The sequence below is a fragment of the Osmerus eperlanus genome, chromosome 4 (genome assembly GCF_963692335.1).
Source record: "Osmerus eperlanus chromosome 4, fOsmEpe2.1, whole genome shotgun sequence".
Classification (NCBI taxonomy): Eukaryota; Metazoa; Chordata; class Actinopteri; order Osmeriformes; family Osmeridae; genus Osmerus; species Osmerus eperlanus.
This window is the reverse complement of record NC_085021.1, coordinates 13,860,820-13,881,536: the sequence shown is the minus strand read 5'-3', so window position 1 is coordinate 13,881,536 and position 20,717 is coordinate 13,860,820. Positions and strand designations below refer to the sequence as shown.

At 46.7% G+C, this 20,717-nt stretch overlaps 1 protein-coding gene across 5 annotated transcripts in view; it reads right to left on the bottom strand.

Moving 5' to 3' along the window:
* Nucleotides 1–3,535: 3,535 nt before the first annotated feature.
* dlgap4a (discs, large (Drosophila) homolog-associated protein 4a) overlaps nucleotides 3,536–20,717 on the bottom strand; it is a 43,468-nt gene continuing 26,286 nt past the window's right edge. The window contains exons 2-12 of one of the 5 annotated variants that reach the window (XM_062459311.1): nucleotides 17,608–18,886; nucleotides 17,089–17,324; nucleotides 16,589–16,672; nucleotides 15,919–16,069; nucleotides 13,824–14,043; nucleotides 6,908–7,314; nucleotides 6,721–6,809; nucleotides 5,495–5,931; nucleotides 4,313–4,404; nucleotides 3,959–4,111; nucleotides 3,536–3,836 (exon numbers count right to left, since the gene is read on the bottom strand). In XM_062459311.1, coding sequence (XP_062315295.1) covers nucleotides 3,612–3,836; nucleotides 3,959–4,111; nucleotides 4,313–4,404; nucleotides 5,495–5,931; nucleotides 6,721–6,809; nucleotides 6,908–7,314; nucleotides 13,824–14,043; nucleotides 15,919–16,069; nucleotides 16,589–16,672; nucleotides 17,089–17,324; nucleotides 17,608–18,813 — 3,300 coding nt within the window. In that variant the 5' untranslated portion in view covers nucleotides 18,814–18,886 and the 3' untranslated portion in view covers nucleotides 3,536–3,611. Of the gene's footprint in view, nucleotides 3,837–3,958; nucleotides 4,112–4,312; nucleotides 4,405–5,494; nucleotides 5,932–6,720; nucleotides 6,810–6,907; nucleotides 7,315–13,823; nucleotides 14,044–15,918; nucleotides 16,070–16,588; nucleotides 16,673–17,088; nucleotides 17,325–17,595; nucleotides 18,887–20,717 lie in introns of those variants that run through there. The other 4 variants (XM_062459312.1, XM_062459315.1, XM_062459313.1 and 1 more) reach the window with 4 other exon arrangements.

The following is a 20,717-nucleotide window of genomic DNA, read 5'->3' as shown; positions in this document are numbered from 1 at the left end:
TTGCAAAAAAAGACAAACAAACGGTTTATTGGAAGCCACTTCTTTATTCCTTCAAATAAAACCCTCACAGTCTATGAAGTACCTATACTGTACTATTACAGATTTAACACCCTCCTACCTTCCCTTCCCCTTCACCAGTAGAATATGTGCTTGTTTTGTGAAGCAGGTCAATTACTTTGCATTGTAAAGTAATGACCATCAACCAGTTTTGCTTTCAGGAAGAGAATTCTGGCAACTAACCTACACATGGTTAAAAGGATTGTGTTTATTCAAAAACACAAAATGGATAATGGTGAAATGGTCTGTCCTGTCCCATACCCTGAAGAGACTCATGGAAATAAAGTTCATATAAATCCAGACCTTTTCGATTCCTATCTGTTGTGACCAAATCCTTATTTGTTCACAATAGTCACAAGGTTCATAGGATCCGATACTGTACTAACTGCCGCTTCCAGCCATGTGTCCATAATAGCCCTTAATTACTTAAGACTGGTCGGTTTACTCACTGTCTGAGGGTCCCTGATCAGGCCAGCCTCATGAGGGATGGATCATGAAGATGGGAGGGGTGCACCAGAGATCTGCCTTACATTCCAGAACAGGAGAACAAACTGAAGTCTGGAACAAACCCTGCTGCATAGTCTCAATTCACCTTCATTTTAATCTTTTGTTCTCACATAGTATTGAGATCTCTACAGCATTTATCAAACAGTAGTGTCAAGAAATATTCATAGAATCTTTGAATTCATTTCTGAATAAAAAAATTGCTGCTTTACAAGGTCACAAGCAAATAGGTACCGTCTTCATAAGTTAATGTTTCAAGTAATTTACATTTACATTTGAGCTTATATTACTTATTAGGATAAGTATTGTTGCAAATTAAGTCAGTAATGATTATGACAAGGAGATGTAATAAAGGGATGTTTAATGATTTTTTGGACAATGAAATGTACACATCCATTGTTGATGTATCACAAATAAACAAATATAAAAAATCTACATTGTGGTACTGTTTCAGCTGCACCAGTTCTAATCCACCTAGTTTGTCATTATGAGCTCAAAAATACATAACTGGGCAGAACAGCAGTGAACCAACCATGTAATGCAGATGATGACCAGTAGGTGGAGAGCCAGCTCTTCTGGTAGACAGGCTGTGCCGTTGACTGGCCTCCTTCTGAAACGTCCCCAGACCCAGTCCCTATCACTTAGGCAATCCATTAGGACATTAAATAACAAGACGTGTTGGAGGCTCTAAGAAGCCTAATGTTAGTGTGAGTAAAATTGTCTTCAGGCAATTTCAGTGTCACTGAGGACAATGGTGCTATGGTAGGTCTGGTTTCTGGACTAAACCAATCAACACATTCAAATGATACTTCATCCATGCGGGAAGTGTTGCCAATGCATCCAAATCTGAAATAAAAACTTCCATTGAAGTGTGAAAGTCCCCACATGGATTCATAAGCAAGAGGAGTGGTCTAAGCACGTGTTTGTACAACAAACATGCTTTTAAATCCCTGTAGGGCAGACGCAACTGCAAACTTCAAAGACAAGGTGGAAAACTAAGACACAGAAACAAATCCATTTAAATTACAATATGTGATAGTCCTCTTTTTCAACTATGGCAAAATTATCATTGTCAACACAACACCACAGCATAAGCACCACATTTATGTAGCACCAACTATTTTCTTTCTTTAAGAATGAGAAAACCAGATTGGTGGAACATTTTTGAAATTTTTTCTTCTTTTTTGTGCTGGTTGTCAAATCTAAATTACAATCCTAAAACAACCACTGAAAATGCCTCATACAAAACTAAGTTAAAGTGTACCGTAGTCCCTGAATGTCACCATTACACTTCTGTGAACAGGGATGAGAAGCGAAGCTGCCACATGCCAGACTGACAACATTAAATGACCTTGAGCAGCCTCAATGACAATTAGTACATGACCACAAGTCTAAGACTATGTTTGAGCTCATATCTTAGGGATAGTAAAATATTGTGTTTTACTGTCAATGACCAACATGTATTGGTATTTAGTTGGCATTGTCATATCAAGCAGTGGTTGAAAGTCTTCCAGTTGTTTTGATAAGTGACTGAGCGCTGGCCCTGAGAAAAGAAATTTGGTCCAAACACTGACTCCCGCCATGAGAACCAATCTGCACATCCCAGCAAGTTCACAAGGGCTGTGTTGTTGGTTGGTTTGGGCTTGGCACCAGAATAATTCAAATGTTACTAGCTTGAATGCACTTTTTAATTTGGCTATTGCTTAATTTATAGTAAAAACGACTGCATGCCAAGCTGACATGGGTTATTCAGAGGCCAGTCTGTCGCCACACTGAGCGAGCTTACAGCCAGTTCTCTACCACCATCACCCTTAAATCAAACGGATGCAATGCTGCTGACAGCTCATGTAGGGGAATTTTAGTTGAGTTTAATGGGAATGTTTTATAAACAGTGGTCCAACTCTAGGTCCCCTGCATTATATTGGGGTCCAATGAAGGTTGAAAAAGAATGATCAGGAAAACAAGAGGTGAGCAAACTTGATCTGGGTTAATGGGAGGAGTCAAGTTAGTTTTTCAATGCATACCAGTCCATACATTCCTTTGTTGTACACATCAACTGGACATAGTCATTTCTCTCTGTCTCAAACAAATATAAGACTTGTTCAAATCACAGCTCTGCACAAACACTGACAGTATAGTGTGTGTTTGTGAAAGAGATGGAGTGAATGATTGCATTGTGTGTGAATATCATGACATTACATGTACTTTGTCTATAAAAAACTACCGTAGTACTGAACACTGACCTTGTCTAACAAACAATCTGGTAAAGAACATTTAAAAAATGAACATGGTATAACCAGTGAGATATATATCTATCTATCTATATATATTTATATGCTACGGTTGTCCTCTGGGCATATATCAACACCATCTCATAGTCCATTTTACACATTAAAGCTTACACACCACAACCATGAGTGGTAGGCCTAATAGAAAGAGATAACAGGAAGACTGAGGACAGACAGTGAGTACACCTGTGTGTGTATTTATCTGTGTTCTGTTATGTTGTGTGTGTGTGTGTGTGTGTGTGTGAGTGAGTGAGTGTGTGTTATGTCCTGAGTGTGTGGTCGCTCAACTCGTAAACGAGGCAGCCAGAACTTGCCCGCAGACTCTGGAGTGAGAGGGTGACAGAGTGACAGTAAACTTCTGGGATACCAAGATTCTTCAGCTCACAAAGAAAATGATGTCTTTATCCAAGATACTTGCACATTTAAGACAGTCTTGATATATTTAAGATAATAATTATAATAATTATAATATTAAGAGTAATAACAATAATAACAATAGTAATAAACGTCTCTTGAAGTTTGTTTCCATGGCAGCCAGGAGGTAATGTGTATTGTTCAGTAGAGTTTCCTCAGTCCTGTGCTCTCCTATTCTGTCCTCCTGGCTGCCACCAGGCACCGGCCCCTGCACCCTGACTGTCTGCGTGTGTGTGTGTGTGTGTGTGTGTGTGTGTGTGTGTGTGTGAGAAAGAGAAAGTGTGTGTGTGTGTGTGACAGGATGTTCCTTCATAAGCAGTGGGGTATAGGAACGCTTCTGGTCCACTCTCAGAGCCGGGTCTGGGCCTCAGGAACGTAGATCTCGATGCTGTCGGCACTCTCCGTGGCAGAGTTCTGTCTTACCGACGCGGCGCGCTTGGCTGCCATCAGGCGTTTCCTGGCTTCCTGCCGCTGCTTGTCCACAGCAGAGTCTACGCTCCTGTCCTTCCCTGGAGCCAGCTTGGGCTTGGCCGACTTCTTTGGCACAGACGGCGGGAGCTGCTTTCTCTCCTCCTGACCCAGACAGAGAGAAGAGGAGGGGAATCGCGAGGCCGGCCACATTTAAAACCCCTTCATTCATAAAAATTTCACCCCGGAGCCTGATTGTATGTGTGTGCGCGCGCACCCAGTCATACCTTCTTGTCCTGCTTCTCAGGGAGCTGCCAGTTGTTGACTTTGAGTTGGTAGAGCTCATCAAACTTCAGGCTGATGTCCTCTATGGTGAGCTGGAGCAGGTCCCAGAAGCCGGCCAGGTCCTGAGCCGTGGGACGAGGGTTGGCATTCACATTCTGAGGGGAGAAAACAATAGGTCGCCTCCTGTTATACAGGCCTGTCAACAACAGGGGGAGCCCTTGTACAGTCCCAACCGCTGGCAGGCTCCAGTAACATCTGCAGCAGGGTAAGCCAAGCTGCAGAGATTACTAGGGATTTTGAGTTGGTAATAGGAGGAGGTAGCTACGGAAATCCTCTCAGGGCTTTGTCCAACTCACCAGGTTCTCGTTGCAGAGTCCTCTAAACTGCTGGAACTTCTGGGCTATGAGGAGCTGGGCACTGCCCACTGCACTGCGGACGGTCCCCAGCACTGCAGGGACATCATCACAACACTGACTGACAATGATTTAGCATTAACGCAGGCGCAGACAAGAGACATGGCCAAACAGCAGCACTCTAACCCTTCCTCTGGGGGCAGAGGCTGCCTAGTGGTCATTCAGGCCCTGAAGCTGCATGAACATAATCACCTCGTAGTCATGTCTTTCAGGAGGATAAACAGATTCTCCAGGTTCATTTCTTATTCTTTCTATTTCTTAATGGGCAGTAAATGAGACTGTGCGCCTCTGTTCAATCCCACATTAACATGAGAAAGACGATCGCTCTACTACTGGGGAGGCAGGGAGACCCACCAGCCTGGTTCATTACACATTCCTCTTTCTCCTCTTTACAGAGGAAAGGGTATTACAGAATGAGTGCCATCAGGAAAGATCAAAAGGCAGAGATAAATGGAGAGAGGCTCCATTAGAGCTGAATGCAACCTCAGTTCTGGCAGGCAATGAGCAGCCATGCCTCTGTCTGTTAGTCCTAATGAGCCTATCCTGCCCAGTCCCCCTGTCCTCTCCAGACAGCCCCCTGGGGGCCGCCGCTCGCAGGCTGGCTGGGCCTCGTGGACACACGCATCATCATTTCAATGCTACTCCCAAATGTCAGTGACCCTAAGGAGACACTGGAGGAACGCTAGTGAGGGAAGCAATTTATTTACGTCCACTTGACTTTTTGCAGACAGTGAGAAGTCACGTTTGCCGTCTACTGAAACAAAACAGTCTGCAGCGGGCCTGTCTGCGGCGGGCCTGTCTGCGGCTGGCCTGTCTGCGGCTGGCCTGTCTGCGGCTGGCCTGTCTGCGGCTGGCCTGTCTGCGGCTGGCCTGTCTGCGGCTGGCCTGTCTGCGGCTGGCCTGTCTGAGGCTGGCCTGTCTGAGGCTGGCCTGTCTGAGGCTGGCCTGTCTGAGGCTGGCCTGTCTGAGGCTGGCCTGTCTGAGGCTGGCCTGTCTGAGGCTGGCCAGTCTGCAGCGGGTCAGTCTGAGGCTGGCCAGTTTGCAGCGGGTCAGTCTGCAGTGGGTCAGTCTGAGGCTGGCCTGTCTGCAGCGGGCCTGGCTGGCCACTGTACTCCTCCGTCTTACCCTCCTCTGATATCTGGTTGTCTTTGGTCTCCTGCTCCATCTGTTGACACCAGCCCTCCATGCGGCCCGTCTCCGCTTGCAGGAGCTTCAGGAACCAGTTGCCGTCCCTGAGGCAGGTGGGCGTGCCGGGCGTGCCGCAGTCTCCCTGGGCCTTCCCGTTGTCGCTCTCCAGGCTGGGGTCTGGCGGCGGCAGGGAGGAGGGGTCCAGGGCCGGATCCAGGGTCTCTGGCGGCGAGGACGCGGCTCGGGCTGGGATGGGGACATGTTTGGGGGGCTGCCGAGCCATGGAGCTGTCCTCTCCATTGGGGGGCAATGGATTGGCGGGCTGGCTGTTGTTACAGTTGGCGGTGATGTTTTCTGAAGCTAGGGCATTTTGTGACTCCTGGGGCTCCGTCTCTGTGTTCTGTCTGGAGGCCATACTGCTGGCCCGGCTGAGTCTGGAGAGAAAGCCGCCACACACACACACGCTGTTTGTAAGTAGGCATTCAAGTGCTGGGTCAGATTTTTCAATAGATTCCCGTCAACACGGATGGAATTTGATGGGAGAACATGAGTGAAGCTAAGAGCACATTCACTGCAAATACAGAGACAGCAAGATGCAGAGAGAGACAAAGAGAGAGAGAGAGAGAGACAGAGAGACAGAGAGACAGAGAGAGAGAGAGAGAGAGAGAGAGAGAGAGAGAGACTGTGCAAGAGAACAAGATAACAAGCAGAAAGATTGCACCCATAGGAATGAGAGAGAGAGAGAGAGAGAGGGGAGTGAAAGTAGGCACCACAGTCTAACAAATGTGATTAAGGTAAATTACACTGTGCTTGGCAGGTTCAATTGGCTAGTTTCTCAAAGACGCCTGCCTTTAGTAGGACCAAAACACAGGCAGGGGGCCATCAATCAGAGGCAGACTACTATACACTACACTTCTGCCAGCCCCAACACTGACTGCTGGATGACCTTGGCCACTACCACACAACCATGCTGTGATTTGCCACACAGACAAATCAGGGTCACTCTGTGTGTGTGTGTTGGTGTATGCGTTTGTCGCTAAAAATGGCAGCAAAGCATTAATGCAGAAACAACCATTTGGTTGTAAAGCTGTAAAATGCAACTACACCCCGCTAATAAATCAAATGCATTACTATGCTTCCCCTTCCTATTAGGGTCAGCAGCTGTGTAACCCACATCTGATCTGCTCCTTACTTGCCACAGAGGGATCCTGATCTTTACTTACGGCCTGCCGTTTTCCACCTGCACTCCAATCGACTGGAACTTGGTCAAAGGGGGCGTATCTTCTCTTGGGATTGGCAGAACGCAGTCCACCTGTCAATAAATGAAATGCCAGTTATAATGTGGCCCACCTCACGTCTTGCATGACAGCATCATGATCTCTTGCAGATTATATGGGGAAGGGTTCTCACCTGAATGCCAATAGAGGAGAGTTTCCTCTTGGGCACGGTCTCAGTCTGGGGCTCTCCAAGGGCGAGGCCTGGACTCAGACTGTCATTCTGGGGCAGGCTGATCAGGGAGGGGGGGTCTCTAGGGGTAGGGATGGGGACAGGGACAGCAGTGGGGACAGGGGCAGCACCTGGGACAGGAGGTTTACTGCCCTTTGTGAGGCTGGTGGCGAGGGTACTACACAGGCTGTCAGAGGAGTTGCTGCGTCCTGACTGGCTGTTGGCCTCGCTGCGGCGGTCCTGTCCGTCCAGGTAGGTGTCCTGGGCCGACTCTGTGCTGCTCTGCAAGGTCACGGAGATCAGGGGCTTGGAGGTGGTGCGTGGGGGGACCGGGGGAGGGGCCCTCTTACTGGAGCTGAAACACGCTGGGACTGCAGAGAGAGGACAGGGGACACTATCGTTACAGGAAACACATGGACAAAGAGGTATACGACAGCAACATGGAGCTAGACAGATAGTGGATCACATCTCATCAGAGGATCAAGAACAGACTTTGGCCAAACACCATACTACCAACATGGCCAGTTGTCCTAAATCGTTTTCCCTAGGCTAACAAAAACAGTGTCTGTGTTTTTGGAGAACCCGCTGGTTGTGTTCCATTGACGTCAGTCAGTCCCTGGGGGCCTCCTCTAGCTGCCGGCCCTCCCAGCCTCACTCTCAGCAGACTGTCAGGTGGAGAGGGCCTCGTCGCTGGGTCTGACACAAGCTCACAACCAGTTACAGAAGAATAAACAGGATAGGTGTCATGGCTCTGGTGTTTTGATGATAGCCATCCAAACAACACACCTAGGGATTTCAAAATGTCTCTAGATCCAGGCTTACAATGCAGAGATAAGCTACAGACCAGTTTCTGTTCCTGTCCCCATTCATCAGGGAAAGTAGAGGAGGCGTAGACAATCTGTGCTGCTGCATGTTTATACATGGGAGGCTGTTGATCATTGACCCCACCTTTAATCTCCAGATGAGATCACCACATCATTGCATGGGATAGAGTCTTCCAGACTAAAGATAGTCGGAATTATATGATACATCCTGACCAACAATCATGAGACATCCACCAGACAGCACATCCAGTAGCTATGCCAGTGAGGGGGATTACCAGCCAGCAGGACTGGTTGTGACTCAGTGCCGAGCAGAATGAGGGGGGCTGGAGAGAGGGGGGCCCTGCCCTCTTGACTGTCATCACTAGATGATTGCAGGGCTGCTGTGGGTGGAACACAGGAACTAGAATAAACACTAGGAAGGCATGCAAGCTTTCTTAATGTTGACACACATGGAAGGGGGAGAGCTATTTTGAATGGATGCCACTTTTAACCACTGGCTGGCTGGCTGGGCTCTGAAGATGGGAGAACATTGAACTAACAGAGATGAGGAACTGGCAGAGAAATCAGCTATTGCATAGGCATAGTCACAGGCCAATAAGGAAGCAGTATGACCAGAAATTCTTCTAACATTCTTCCCTTACCCATCCACAAGGGAATGTCTATCCAGCAGTCCCCATCTGTAGCAGATACAGGTCTAACACCATTTCAACATGTGATCTCTGCCATAAAGCTTTAGGCTATTTAAAATTCAAAAACTCTAAAATATGTGTGCGTGTAATGTGAATGCAGAAACACATGCCTCCCAGTAGCCAGGACTACAGATATCCCACACACTGTAATCGCTGCAACAGGCCGGATCTGGGAATCCAGCCAGCTGAGGACAAAAGGAGACATTTATTCACAGAGATTGAGACATTCCTGAAATGCCCAGGATAGACGCGTGAGATCCCACAAGTTCATTAATGTGCCATGTTGAGCCCCAAGTACTAGCCTCTGACATTTGTTGTTTTGTGCCTGAAACATGAACATACACGTGTCTGTCAGACCATAAGCTTACATTCCAACAAACTGTTTTACAATTGTTGTCTTATCTGAAGCTTACACTTTATACTACCCCTGTTCATATGGATAACTAACATAAGTTCAAAAGTTCTCATCTATCCACGCACAAATGAACAGAATGGCATTTCAACACTCACTTAAATGTAAGTAGACCCAAACTGTGTCTGTTAAGCTGCTCCCTCCAGACTGGATGTTTTCCCACTTGACCTAAATGTGCGCCGGATCTCCGTCACCTAAGGGCTGGTTGCCAGTGGGAGATTACAAGTTGGATCAACTGCCCACAACCTCTGGATGCCTGGGCCTGTGCCTGTGCCGGCCATGCCTCTCTGTCTGGATGCCTGTGCCGGCCAGGCCTCTCTGTCTGGATGCCTGGGCCTGTGCCGGCCATGCCTCTCTGTCTGGATGCCTGGGCCGGCCATGCCTCTGTGCCTTCGGCATGACAACGTCAGTACAGACAACATCTCTGCCTCGCCCTGTGACAACACAGGACTAGCCTAACTGAATCACCACTCACACAGCATCCAAACCGTCACACCAAGGAGGTGTGCCAGATTAGGCCTAAAGCATCAGTGTTGACAAGTTCAATTCTGGCTATGGTGAGTGTCAGGTACTTGGAGAATAGAAGGTCTGGGTCACTCATCTGTGGGGCTCCTCCCAGGGTTTATCTTGCTCAGACAGCACTTAACATCCATTACAACTCTGTCAACAACCCGATGATCTTCATGTTAATTCAATTGGATCACTCATTGAGAGCAATGCAGCAGCAGCCTCAGGAAACACACTGCCTCTAACAGCCGTACTGCAAGGGAGGCATTCCATTACCACTAATGGGCCCAGTATACAGCTGGTTAAAGAAAGGCCAGCACAGGACAGAAGGACAGTGAACCATTCACATTGCACCCTCAATATGGCCATGTTAGAATGTTGATTAAAGTTTAGTGATCCGTCTCTCCTCCATTCTGGGACAAGCCTTGGGGATCTTAGCGGTTTAAATCCTGTCAGGCTTGTTTTAGTGGAGCCCTCGGCGTCACATTGTGTGGCCTCACAATGCTGGTGGGGAAGGAAACTGTGCTGACTGTTGTATCGCAACCTGGAGGCACTCTGTTGGAGTCTCCATACTGATCACCGCTGAGAGTTCCCAGTGTCCGACTGGTCCTGACACTGCAGGCTGTCACAGGCTCCTCTCCAACCAGGTCAGCAGCAGGACGATCACAGTGTGACTGCAGGCTGACAGGCTGCTAGAGAACTGGCCTGGGTCATGTTGACAAATGTGGCAGCTAAAAGTCAGACAGAGGCTGGACTGGGGACACAAAATTGCTGAAGTTATCCTGGTTTGGTAAGACAGGCAGATAAGCTACCAGAGCAGTTAAAGGACAAGGCTAGGCTGAGAGCGGCCACAGCAAAATGAAAGGAAAAGTAAAAAAATTCACACAAATTAACAAACAAAAGGATGGGAGATTCTGTCTCTATCCAATGACCAAACATTTTGAAACCAGTTCTTCTCTATTGCATATGTCCGGCCCTGCCTCAACTGATTAGTGCAGAGTGATGCATTTCCACTGAGAGGTATTGAGATGCTTAAGGCGACGTCCTGTGGTGTTTCCAGCCTGGCTTGTGGGATTGGTGTCAGGTTAGGTGAGAGCTTTATTAGCTGATGTAACTCAACTGACAGAACCTGCTCTTTAGGGATCAGGAGATGGAAGCTGTGAGGGGACAATCTTGTACATCTATAATCTAATTCTACTACTACACTATCAGAAAGACTTACTAAGTATCCACACATAGCAAAAGCACATACAAAACACAAGTTCCTGTAGTTTAGTCAGTTACACACCCAAGTACGATGACACATTCTAAGAGTGTAGCCTAACTGGTCACTCTCTCTGCATAAGGGGCATAGACCAGTCTTTATTATAACACTCCCAAATAAAATGAACGGGTTGACAAGACCCATTTGTTTGAATCAGGTATGTCAGAGCAGGGAAACTTAAAAAAAATATGCAGGGCAGTAGGCCCTGAGGACAAGGCTTAAGAAAGTCCTAAACTCCCTCAGACTGTTGTAGGAATTCAACTGCAGAAGGACATGACACTGACATAGCCATGTGCGACTTTCGTTTGGGAAAATTCTGACATATCAAATTAGGTTCATGATTTATGATTATACTGCCTAATCCAAGAGATACGCAGAAGTCAAAGTCCCACATAATTCTGATCACCGTCTAAAATCCTTCAGGAGAGAATAGGTTAGGCCAACATCATGGTCAGCTTTATTAGACAGCCTTGTGCTCCTAAATGATACAGTGGTGTATATCATTGTATATTGCCATGTACACACCCCAACAGTACCCTCCAATAGCTCTTTAGACTATCTTTAGGAAGGTCCCTGGTAAAACTACAGTGAAACCACCCACTGACTCATGAATGACCTCATCAATGAGTGAATGAGCATGGGAGTAATGCCACTAGGTGTGACTCGATGTCTGTGCATGAGCACTTTTTTGTTTGTTTGTTTTTTCATCTCTTACAATGGGCATTGGCTGACCACATTTACTTTAAAAGTGAATTACATTTTGATAGCATGAATTGCCTAATTCCCATGACATTGTAACACATATCCCCACCATTTTAAATCCAATCCAACACTTTACAGCCAAGAGAGATGCTATATTGGTTCAACTTCCAACAAAGCTAGGCTACAAAATGAGATGTTGAGAGAGAAACATTAGACAGTGACAGGCTGAAAGCTTTCAGAAATGCTTAACTGTCTAACAGCTAAGTTTGTGCTTCTGTTTGTACAGGGCGTGAGACTAAATAATTGATCTTCTTTCTAGCTACATTGCTTTTACTAACCAGAGGGACCCCTCAAGGGACTGTGCCCAAAATAGCAACTGCACTCCAACTGACATGAAGTTGTGAAGTAAACAACGTATTTTGCTATCAGAAAAGTAAATGAAAAAGCACGCCACAAAAGGTGTTTACCGCAACAGACCGGACTCAGGAGAAAGCTATCCAACGTGCCACAGACAGAGCTCACCCCACATATGACATGACCAAAGTTTGATTATGCCCCACCAGCATGTTAATCTGAATATGATTAAAGCGGCAACACCAGGCGAGGACAAATCATACCTAAATACCAATCATACCCCATGACAGAGGATAAGTTGATTTAAGTAGACGAAATCTCAGGGCGTATACAACCAGCTAGCTACTACTAGCTTGAAAAGCACAAGCTTGATGAATAGCATCCACACACTGAATTGGTCTAGCAACGATTTGATAGCACTAACTCAAAAAAGGCTGCGCTTCACGACATTCAATCGGTATCTAACACACGTTAATGATGACTGTTGCTGTCTGTTTCACGTTTAACAAGTATGAGGAAGAAACCTAGGACTACAAATGACACACAAAATGCTTCCAACTTGCAACCAGGGCAACTTAGCGTTAGCTGAGATAGTGTAAGGTTACGTGATTACCAACACGACAGACAGTTAGCAGGCTAGTGGAGTCCGTATGCTTCGTGGTTAGAAAAGCTACTGGCACTACGGGACCAAATGTATTTATTTAGATTAGCTAGCGGTCATTGACGTTAATCTTTCTTTCATAGCCTGCTAGCTAACGTTACCTCTAAAATATAATTCCTTCTCAATAAAAAGTGTCGGGTCTTGATTACTGGTGTCCAAAATCATTAGCTAGCAGCTACGTTGCTAGACAACACCGGACTGTCTGGTCTGTCTAGGCTAGCTAATCTCTGACGGGTCCACGTTGGTTAGCTAACCAACGTTAGCTCGAATACGAAACCGCAAGCAACGTTTTGTGGAAAGTGATATTTTCAAAACACAGAGAAACAAGCAAAGAAAATCTTAAATCTTACTGTTATGGGTATGAGAAAATAAATGCTCGGCTCAATCGTTATTTGCTGTATTGATGGAGAAGAGAAGACGGTATGGTGCCACCACCACTACAGTAGATAGTTCACAACGTTGGTTGAAGAAAGGAATCGTGTGTACACGCCCTTAACAATAGAGGATTGGAGCCCAGCTTCTCAAGACAGCTTCCATCTACAATATTATTGGATGGCTGTTGTCTTCAATCTCATCGATCACGAATCCGATTGGTTACACTTTATATATATCCTCGATGTTATATTATAAAGTCTTCAATCAAATGAAAAGCCGGCAGAAAAAAAAGGTGTATTTTCAGTAGGAGCAGAGGCTCCGGTCACACCAAGCATATGGGCTACAGTCAAAATGTATATCTTATCTCCCCCATATTGTCCTAAATCCTCCATCCCCGTGTATCTATGCTTCCACAAATGTATCATAATGATCTCAGCACAATATCGATTGCACTGTGCGTGCTCCATCTCGGATACTTTGTCTTTGCATGCCTACAAATTATCCTAAACAAAAACCCCAGCCTCCCTCCCAATGTTGGCTTCCTAGTTAAACTACAGCCACAACAACCCCACAAGCCTGGAGCAATTCGTCTAGTATCTCGGCTCTTTTGTTCAGTAAAGACTGCATTCATGCATTAAAATAGCACAGTGAGACGCAGTTCAAGTTAGCCCTTTTTGCTCCGCTGGGTTAGTTGTTACCTGCATATGGGTGATGGCCTTTCATCAGCCTTAACAAATACACAAAAACCACAAAAGTGCAACTGACTACAAAGCCTACCTTTGGGTAGCCTACAATTGGGAAAATAGAAAACGTGTGTGTGTTATGTGTTCCCTCACATTGATTTCCATCTCACTTTGCATATAGATATGGACAAAATGGCAACTACATAATATGTTTATTGTAAAACCTGCTTTGTGAGCTAACAATATTCCAGGAAGGCAATTCACGAGATGAAAGATATGATTCCAGACAAAACTATTCAAATGAAGTAGCTACATAAGGCCAGAGTCAGAAGAAGTGACTAATGTGAAATAGCTGTAATTTGTCTTTGTCTGACGTGCTCTAGCCATCCATCTCCAGATTAGTACTCACTGGTGCTGGAGGAGTAGGTGCAGCCTGTGGTGGTGGGCGGTGGTGAGTCTGAGTCTGCGGAGGCTGTATCTTCGTCCTGGGAGCAGCCAGCCTGGATGGCCCTCAGGTAGCTGTGGCTGCGGGAGCGGAAGCATGTGGGCATGGGCAGGTCCAGAGCCTCCACCGCCTGGGACTCCACCTCACAGTAGGGCATGCCATGCCCACAGCCCTGCCCACACACCTGAAAGGACACGTGCAGGTTGACTCGCTGAGGCCGAGGACTGACGATCATGCGACTACTAGCCCTCCGTCTGTGAGGGGAGGTGATGGCCAGCTTGGGGTGGCGAGGCATGCTGCAGGGGTGTGGGTTATCAAGGCAGAGTGTGAAGTGTCCTGTGTCCCTCAACACCAGATGTTGAATAATATTACTGAGCTGTTAGATTTACCCAACAAACTCCAGAGTATGTGTTCTCTGTCTCCAATGGAAAATAGGTCCAAGGATAATGACACAATTCAAGAAAGATTTTTTGTACTTTGATTTAGAGCACTTATCATAGCAAATGTATTTCTGTCACTAATTTGTTTTAATTTCAGCAGTAAAATCAGTGAACTGCAAACCACCAACTGGTTCTGCAGTGTTCAGCAAGCAGCTTTTGCCACTGTTTTTGTGGTGCCAGGAGCTAGTGCAATTATTGAGAAGCATTAGAGCCCCTAAAGTGCCCTCTACTCTACATCGTGCTACTTTAGTGGCGTCGGGTTAAAGGTAATTCAGGTTAGATCCTTCAACAAGAACAAATCATACGGTTACACGCAGTCAAGGGACGGGAACCAGGAAGTCTTGTAAAGGATTGTCCATCTGAGTCAACTTAGCCTCTCCATGCTGTGATAAAGGACGTTTTCACTGTTTGAACAGCAGCAGCAGAGAACTGGAGGCAGAATGAACTGCCTCTTATCATATCCCAGGTCTAGCACTTGGTGGAAGAGCGAGAGGTTTTATGGTGATAGCGGCAAAGGGAGAGTTTCTGTTTGTTCAGCCTGAAGGGACAAGCTTTCACTGTAGTGTGAGGACATACAGTTCCTTCATACTGTTGGAATCACCAAGTGGTATAGTATCCTTTGGAGACAATATTTCCGCAATATTTCCATGAGACTGGTGTCTTCAGTCAAGTCTTCAGCAGGTCAGAGAGCACCTGCTACTTCTAACCTACCCACCTTGTCATCTGTTGTTGACTTTGCTCTGAAAAGCCCTCATGGAGAGAGCATCAATATGAAGATGGTCTTAAAACATTGTATATTCAAATTCTCTAAGTATACCTCCATTGAAAATCCAGTAGAATCCTATGGTGGAACAACTTTACTCCATCAGGGATAAACCAGTGTTGGAATTTGTAGTTACAATAGATCCATCAAAAATACTATGCAGATACCTTTCTTTCGATACTCTCTTATGTGAAACCATTAATTGCTTTGTCATCTCAATTTAAACATAATTCAATCTTTTAAGCATTACATTTGAAAACAGTAAGTACTTCCTGAGGTCAGGAGAACAAGTCCATGGCTGTCATCAACAATTTGATGCCATCTATTAGTATCCATTAGTATCACTAGTGTCCGGGCTGCTTGTGAGTTGGAGTCTACTGACTTAGCTGCAAACAGAACCTCCTCAGGATTAGATTGGACCAAATGTTCCAGTTTAATGTCATATTAAACTTAAATGTCAAGCATATTTTCCTTTCCTGTTTCTGCAGGCTTACTCCATATTTAACCAACCAACATTTCACCACACACATAATCTGAAATGTTCTATCATAGAAAGATTATCCTGGCTTTCTCCATTTAGACATCCCACTGGCTCCTGTCTGTACCATGTTTGGGGTATTTATGACAGTCTTTCTGAGGTCTCAGGCCATTCTTTATCTGTAAAATTATTTCCATTTAAATATTTGAAATGTGATCTTGTTTCTGTCTGTTGTTCTGTGGTAAACTGTAATACAAATATGAAAATACATCCTGTGCATGTAATGTACTGTAGATTTTGCTTGAGAAACAAACATGGAAACACTTATGGAAATAGCATTTTGCTAAAACTGTGAGACTGTGGTGGGAGGGTACACACCTGCCCACAGCCCATGCCTCTGCCCAGTGTGACAAAGCTTTGGTTGAAGTCTCTGTCCCAGTGGTGCACAGTAGGCTCCCCTGGGGTCACTAGGCAGTCCAGGTTGTCCAGGCTTCGGTTGCTGGCCAACTCTCTCAGGGATGGGAGACAGCTGTGAGGGCAGTTAAGAGTTTTAGTCACCCCAAAGCAGTGAGATGCATGTGAGAAAGACAAATGATTCATCTTTTAGTTCTCATCTACCTTTGAATCACAGTATAATGGCCTTGTGATTTAAATAAATCAAATGCCAGTGATATGGGAGGAACAGCAGCTTGTGTTGGGTTCAAAATGACAGCACAGAGGAAACACTGAATCATTAATTTGAAATAAAAACAATTAAATAGCAGAATTGATTGTATTTGTTTTCAGATTACAAATCTAAATAGATATGTTTCCTCTGTTCTGAGTGGAAAAAGTACCTGTTAGTGGCAGAGTGTGTAGGGAGGGACGAGGACGGGGAGGTGAGAAGTGAGGGGGGTGGCTTAGTAACCGGAGCAGTAACACATCACTGAGCCCCTGCTAGTACAGGGGCAGGGAGACAAAGCACTGGGCAGGTTAGAGAGATGTAGCAGTGACAGGGGGGGGCACTGTGAGAGGAGGGTCGAGCTGCCTCCTTCTGGGTGGCACTGACCTCAGATGCTGCATTGAGCATGCATTCTGCAGTGGAGACCACAGAACCCCAAAGTCCTTCTGCATGAGGGCGTAGCCACGGGGCCTGTCCGTGTGGGTGGACGGGAGGCCAGGGAGTACCAAAGCACATTACAAAATCGTTTTCACCTTGTAACGTCATATGTATCTTTTGAGACAGTATCCTTGGTTAGAAGGGAGCTTCCCTTATGTTTATTCTTTTTGTCTAAATATAAATATATTTGTTTAGTTTTTCTTTCGAAAGACAGGACAGGAGAGGTGTATTTGTCAAGCTTAATAATTGTTAGGTTCAACAACATGGACAATAGACACAGATGACAGGATGCTGCCACCTGCTGTCCACTGGTGGTGACAACTTTGATTCTTGCCACGAGAGGCAGATTTACCCGCCTGTCGATGACAGATCCATGAGAATGAATCCGCCTTAGCATTGTTTTCCATTCTAGTACGGTGAGCATGCTTGTTACTGTTTGAGTGACTCACTTTCGTGGCGGTGGGGGCGGCTGCTGCTCACTCAGAGACTGCTGAGTAGCCTTCAGGTAGCTCTGGCGACGGGCAGCGCTCTTAGGTGAGGGTTTGGGGCTGCCCTCCGAGTCCTCGCTGTCCTCTAGGTCCCCCATGGCCTTCACATAGCTGCCGCTGCGCATCCTCCGACAGGGGATCTCGGTGCCACCAGGACGGCCCCGGCTCAGAGTGGCACTCCAGTCCCCCAGCGGCACCTACAGCATCCACACACACACCTCTGATTGGCAAGGCCAGTCTGAACACACACACCTGGGTAAGACTTTATCATCTCACCTTCAGCCTACATTTTAAATATATACAACTAAATAATGGAGGGTAGTAATTTGTAAGGTATGTAAACGTGGTGAAAGGCTTCATGGCTCATGACGTTTTGGGTCAATTGAATCTAAATACCAGTTTAGGAAGAAACTGAGATTATGTTGATCCAAACTCTAAAAAATTAGAAGTGCTTTTGTAAATACTCACAGTCTCTCCTACCTGGAGGTATTGACATGCCAGGTCCTGGTGACATGATTTGGACTTGGACAGCAGTGTCCTGTTGACTGTAGCTGAGCCCTTCTGTATAACTTGCCTGGCCTGACTGAGGGTGAGCGTGGACCAGGAGCCCCTCTTCACAAGCGTTGCCTCCCTGCCTCCACCCTCCTCTCCCCGCGTGCCCATCAGCGCAGAGGGACAGGCTAAGTACTTGAGGTCACTGCTGCTCTTGGAGGTCTTGAGGGTGTGGGCGGAAATGGTATGATATCCTTGTGGGACATGCCTCGGTGGGGCCTGGCTGTCCGACACTGCCCTGCCCAGAGTCATCATGCTCAAGGGGTTGCGGTAGCCCACGGCAATAGTCCCAGCTTTAATAGTGTCACTGTCCAGGGTGTCATCAGAGCTCCATAGTCCCAGAGCATTTGGCCGGGGTCTTTGCCTTGTCCCCTCAGTCTTAGCCCTGTCCTTGCTCTTGCTCCTGCGGGTCTGTCTGGTCCCGTCCTCCCCACCCCCCACCGTTCCTCCCACCCCTCCTCCTGCAGAGCGCCCGTTCGTGCTGCCTTTGACCGCCGAGCTCTCCAGAGACTGGGATTTGGCAAAAAGCTTCTGAACAGAGTTAACCAGGTGGCGTATGCGTCCAGGGCTCTCACTGCGCTGCTTGGACACGCGGCCGCGGTGGAACTGCAGCGTGCTGAAGCCGTCTCGCTGCAGAGGCAGGTGTCTCTCCAGCTGGTCCAGCAGGTTGGAGGGCAGCCGGTTCATCTTGGCTGCGCCTGCAGAGGAGATGGTGGCTGAGCCACTGGTGATCATGGGGGCTCCACTGAGGCCGAGGCCTAGACCCATACCCATAGACATTGAGTTGGACAGAGTGCCAGCCCTGCTGCTCCCTGCCCCAGCCCCACCAGGCACCATGCAGCCCTGGGAGCAGTCCCCCTGCTCGCGCTCTGCCTGGGAGCTAAAGTGCAGGCGGGGGAAGGTGCTGCTGTTAGACATCTGGTTGAGGGGCAGCAGGCAGTCTGGGGGTAAGGAGTGGTTTGGCGGGGGAAAGTGGTGCATGTGGGGGTCCAGAGTGCCATAATGGTTCATGGTGGGGCTCAGCAGGAAGCCGTGGGGGTCGGATGTCAGAGGGTAGAGGGGCTTCTGGGAGCCTGCTGAGGGCTCACAGGAGTCAGACAGGTGACGACTGCGGTTGGCTCCTAACCCTTTCATTACGGATAGCCACACTGTCGCCCTTAGAACATGTCTCTTTTCAGGATGGCTCTACAGCCCTGGATTGCTCACCCTGCAATACAACAAAAACAATATCTATCAAACATAGGGTTCTCTTGTATATGACCTCATACTGAGAATATATTTTCCTTATAGATACACATTTCAGTTAGGCTACGGATTGTACAGCAATCACATAACACATATCAACACATATCATTTTAATGTGTATTTGAGCACAAACACTGAATATGAAAGAGCTTAAACATGTAACGGTAAAACTGCACTGTCGTAGGATTCACATGCTGGACATTGATTATTGCTACAGTCAATATACTGTATGTTACCGTTTTATCTTGGTGATTTCATCGGTCCTCAACTGTTAGCTCCTTTCACAGAGAGTATGCTTAAGCAGTACAAACTGGCAGTAAAACAGTCGTCAGTGTACAATATGAGGCCTTGGAGACAGAGAGATCCACAAATCCACTTAAGTTAATGAAGACATTGGAGTAGCTCATTAACATCGTCCTTGGACCTCCTAGAAATGCAGCACTACCGGTAAGTAGAAAAGACAGAAGGTTGGCTCTAGTATACAAAGTTGTTCTGTGTCACGCTCTAATACAGGCTTTTTGGTCTCACTCTCCAGCTGAAGCCTTGTTCTGGACCATGACCAGAAAGTGCAGACTCAGAGGGGTGGACTTATTTCGATCACCAGGTGGAGCTATAGAGCAGCCCAGTGACAGTGTAGAATAGGACATGATTGCATAAGATGATAGTGTCCCAAAGCTGAGGAGAATCCCCCACTAATCAAAATGACCGCCCCTCTCTGTTGATGCACTGTACAAAATTAAAATAACCCATCTGTGTTTGAGTGTTTAGTCGCAATATGAATGCATATGAATGCACCAAATGAATGTCTGATAGAATATGACAGGACGTGAACGTATCGTGATTATATAATATGTGTTCATTTGGCAGACATTTTTATCCAAAACAACCAAAAGAGGGTGATTGTTTAAGTCTACAATTAACTTCAAAAATATAAACATATATAATATGTTACTATCAAAGTACAACCTCCCAGGTTGCCTGTGTTCGAAAGTGCTGGTTTTGAGCTGAGGGCTGCAGTATCTGACACATTGCATGTGCCCAGACCTGCACCGATGGAGGGGACAGCCATGCTAACCCTGCTAAAACGGACCGGGGTCCACATCACAGACACCCACTTCTGCTCAAATGCAGACAGCATCCACAGTCTCCTTCATCTGGAGGAGGAGCTGTTTTGAATGTCATTAGAATGTCCTCCCCTCCTGACGGTTGCCTCACACTCAGCGTGGCGGAGATGAGGACGATGGCTAGCTCGGGGGACAGCATGTGGGATTAGTTAGGTGTGAGCAGCGGTGGAAGCTTCTGGTTGGACGGCGCTGAATGCTGTGACATCAGACAGCCCCCAGTCTGGACCAGGTCGGCCGTGAAGCTGTGTTGAGCGGAGGCTGTATTCTCCGTCCTCCCCAGACACAGACAAGCCCCATGCAGCCTGCCTGTCGATACGGATAGGGTTTCCACAGCAACTGTGTAAGCTTGTATTGAAGGGCTGTCTCTGTTAGTTTATTGTCTATATAGACTGTCCCCAACTTACAAGGAACAGGCTCATGCATGCAGCTATAGCACACAGTTGCAGCATCGGGAAGAAGCAACCTGTAGGGCAACTGCAATGCTGAGCTGGGGGTACTGCATAATAAGCCTTGTAAACATTATATCCGCGGTTATAGTAAAGTGTTAAAATTACGTAAATATTAGCACTGTTTCTACAATACCACACTGAAGGTACATTTTACAAGGCAATAGAACAGATGATAACAGTAGAATTACACAGGTGCTCACTGAGTCACCCGACAGCCTGA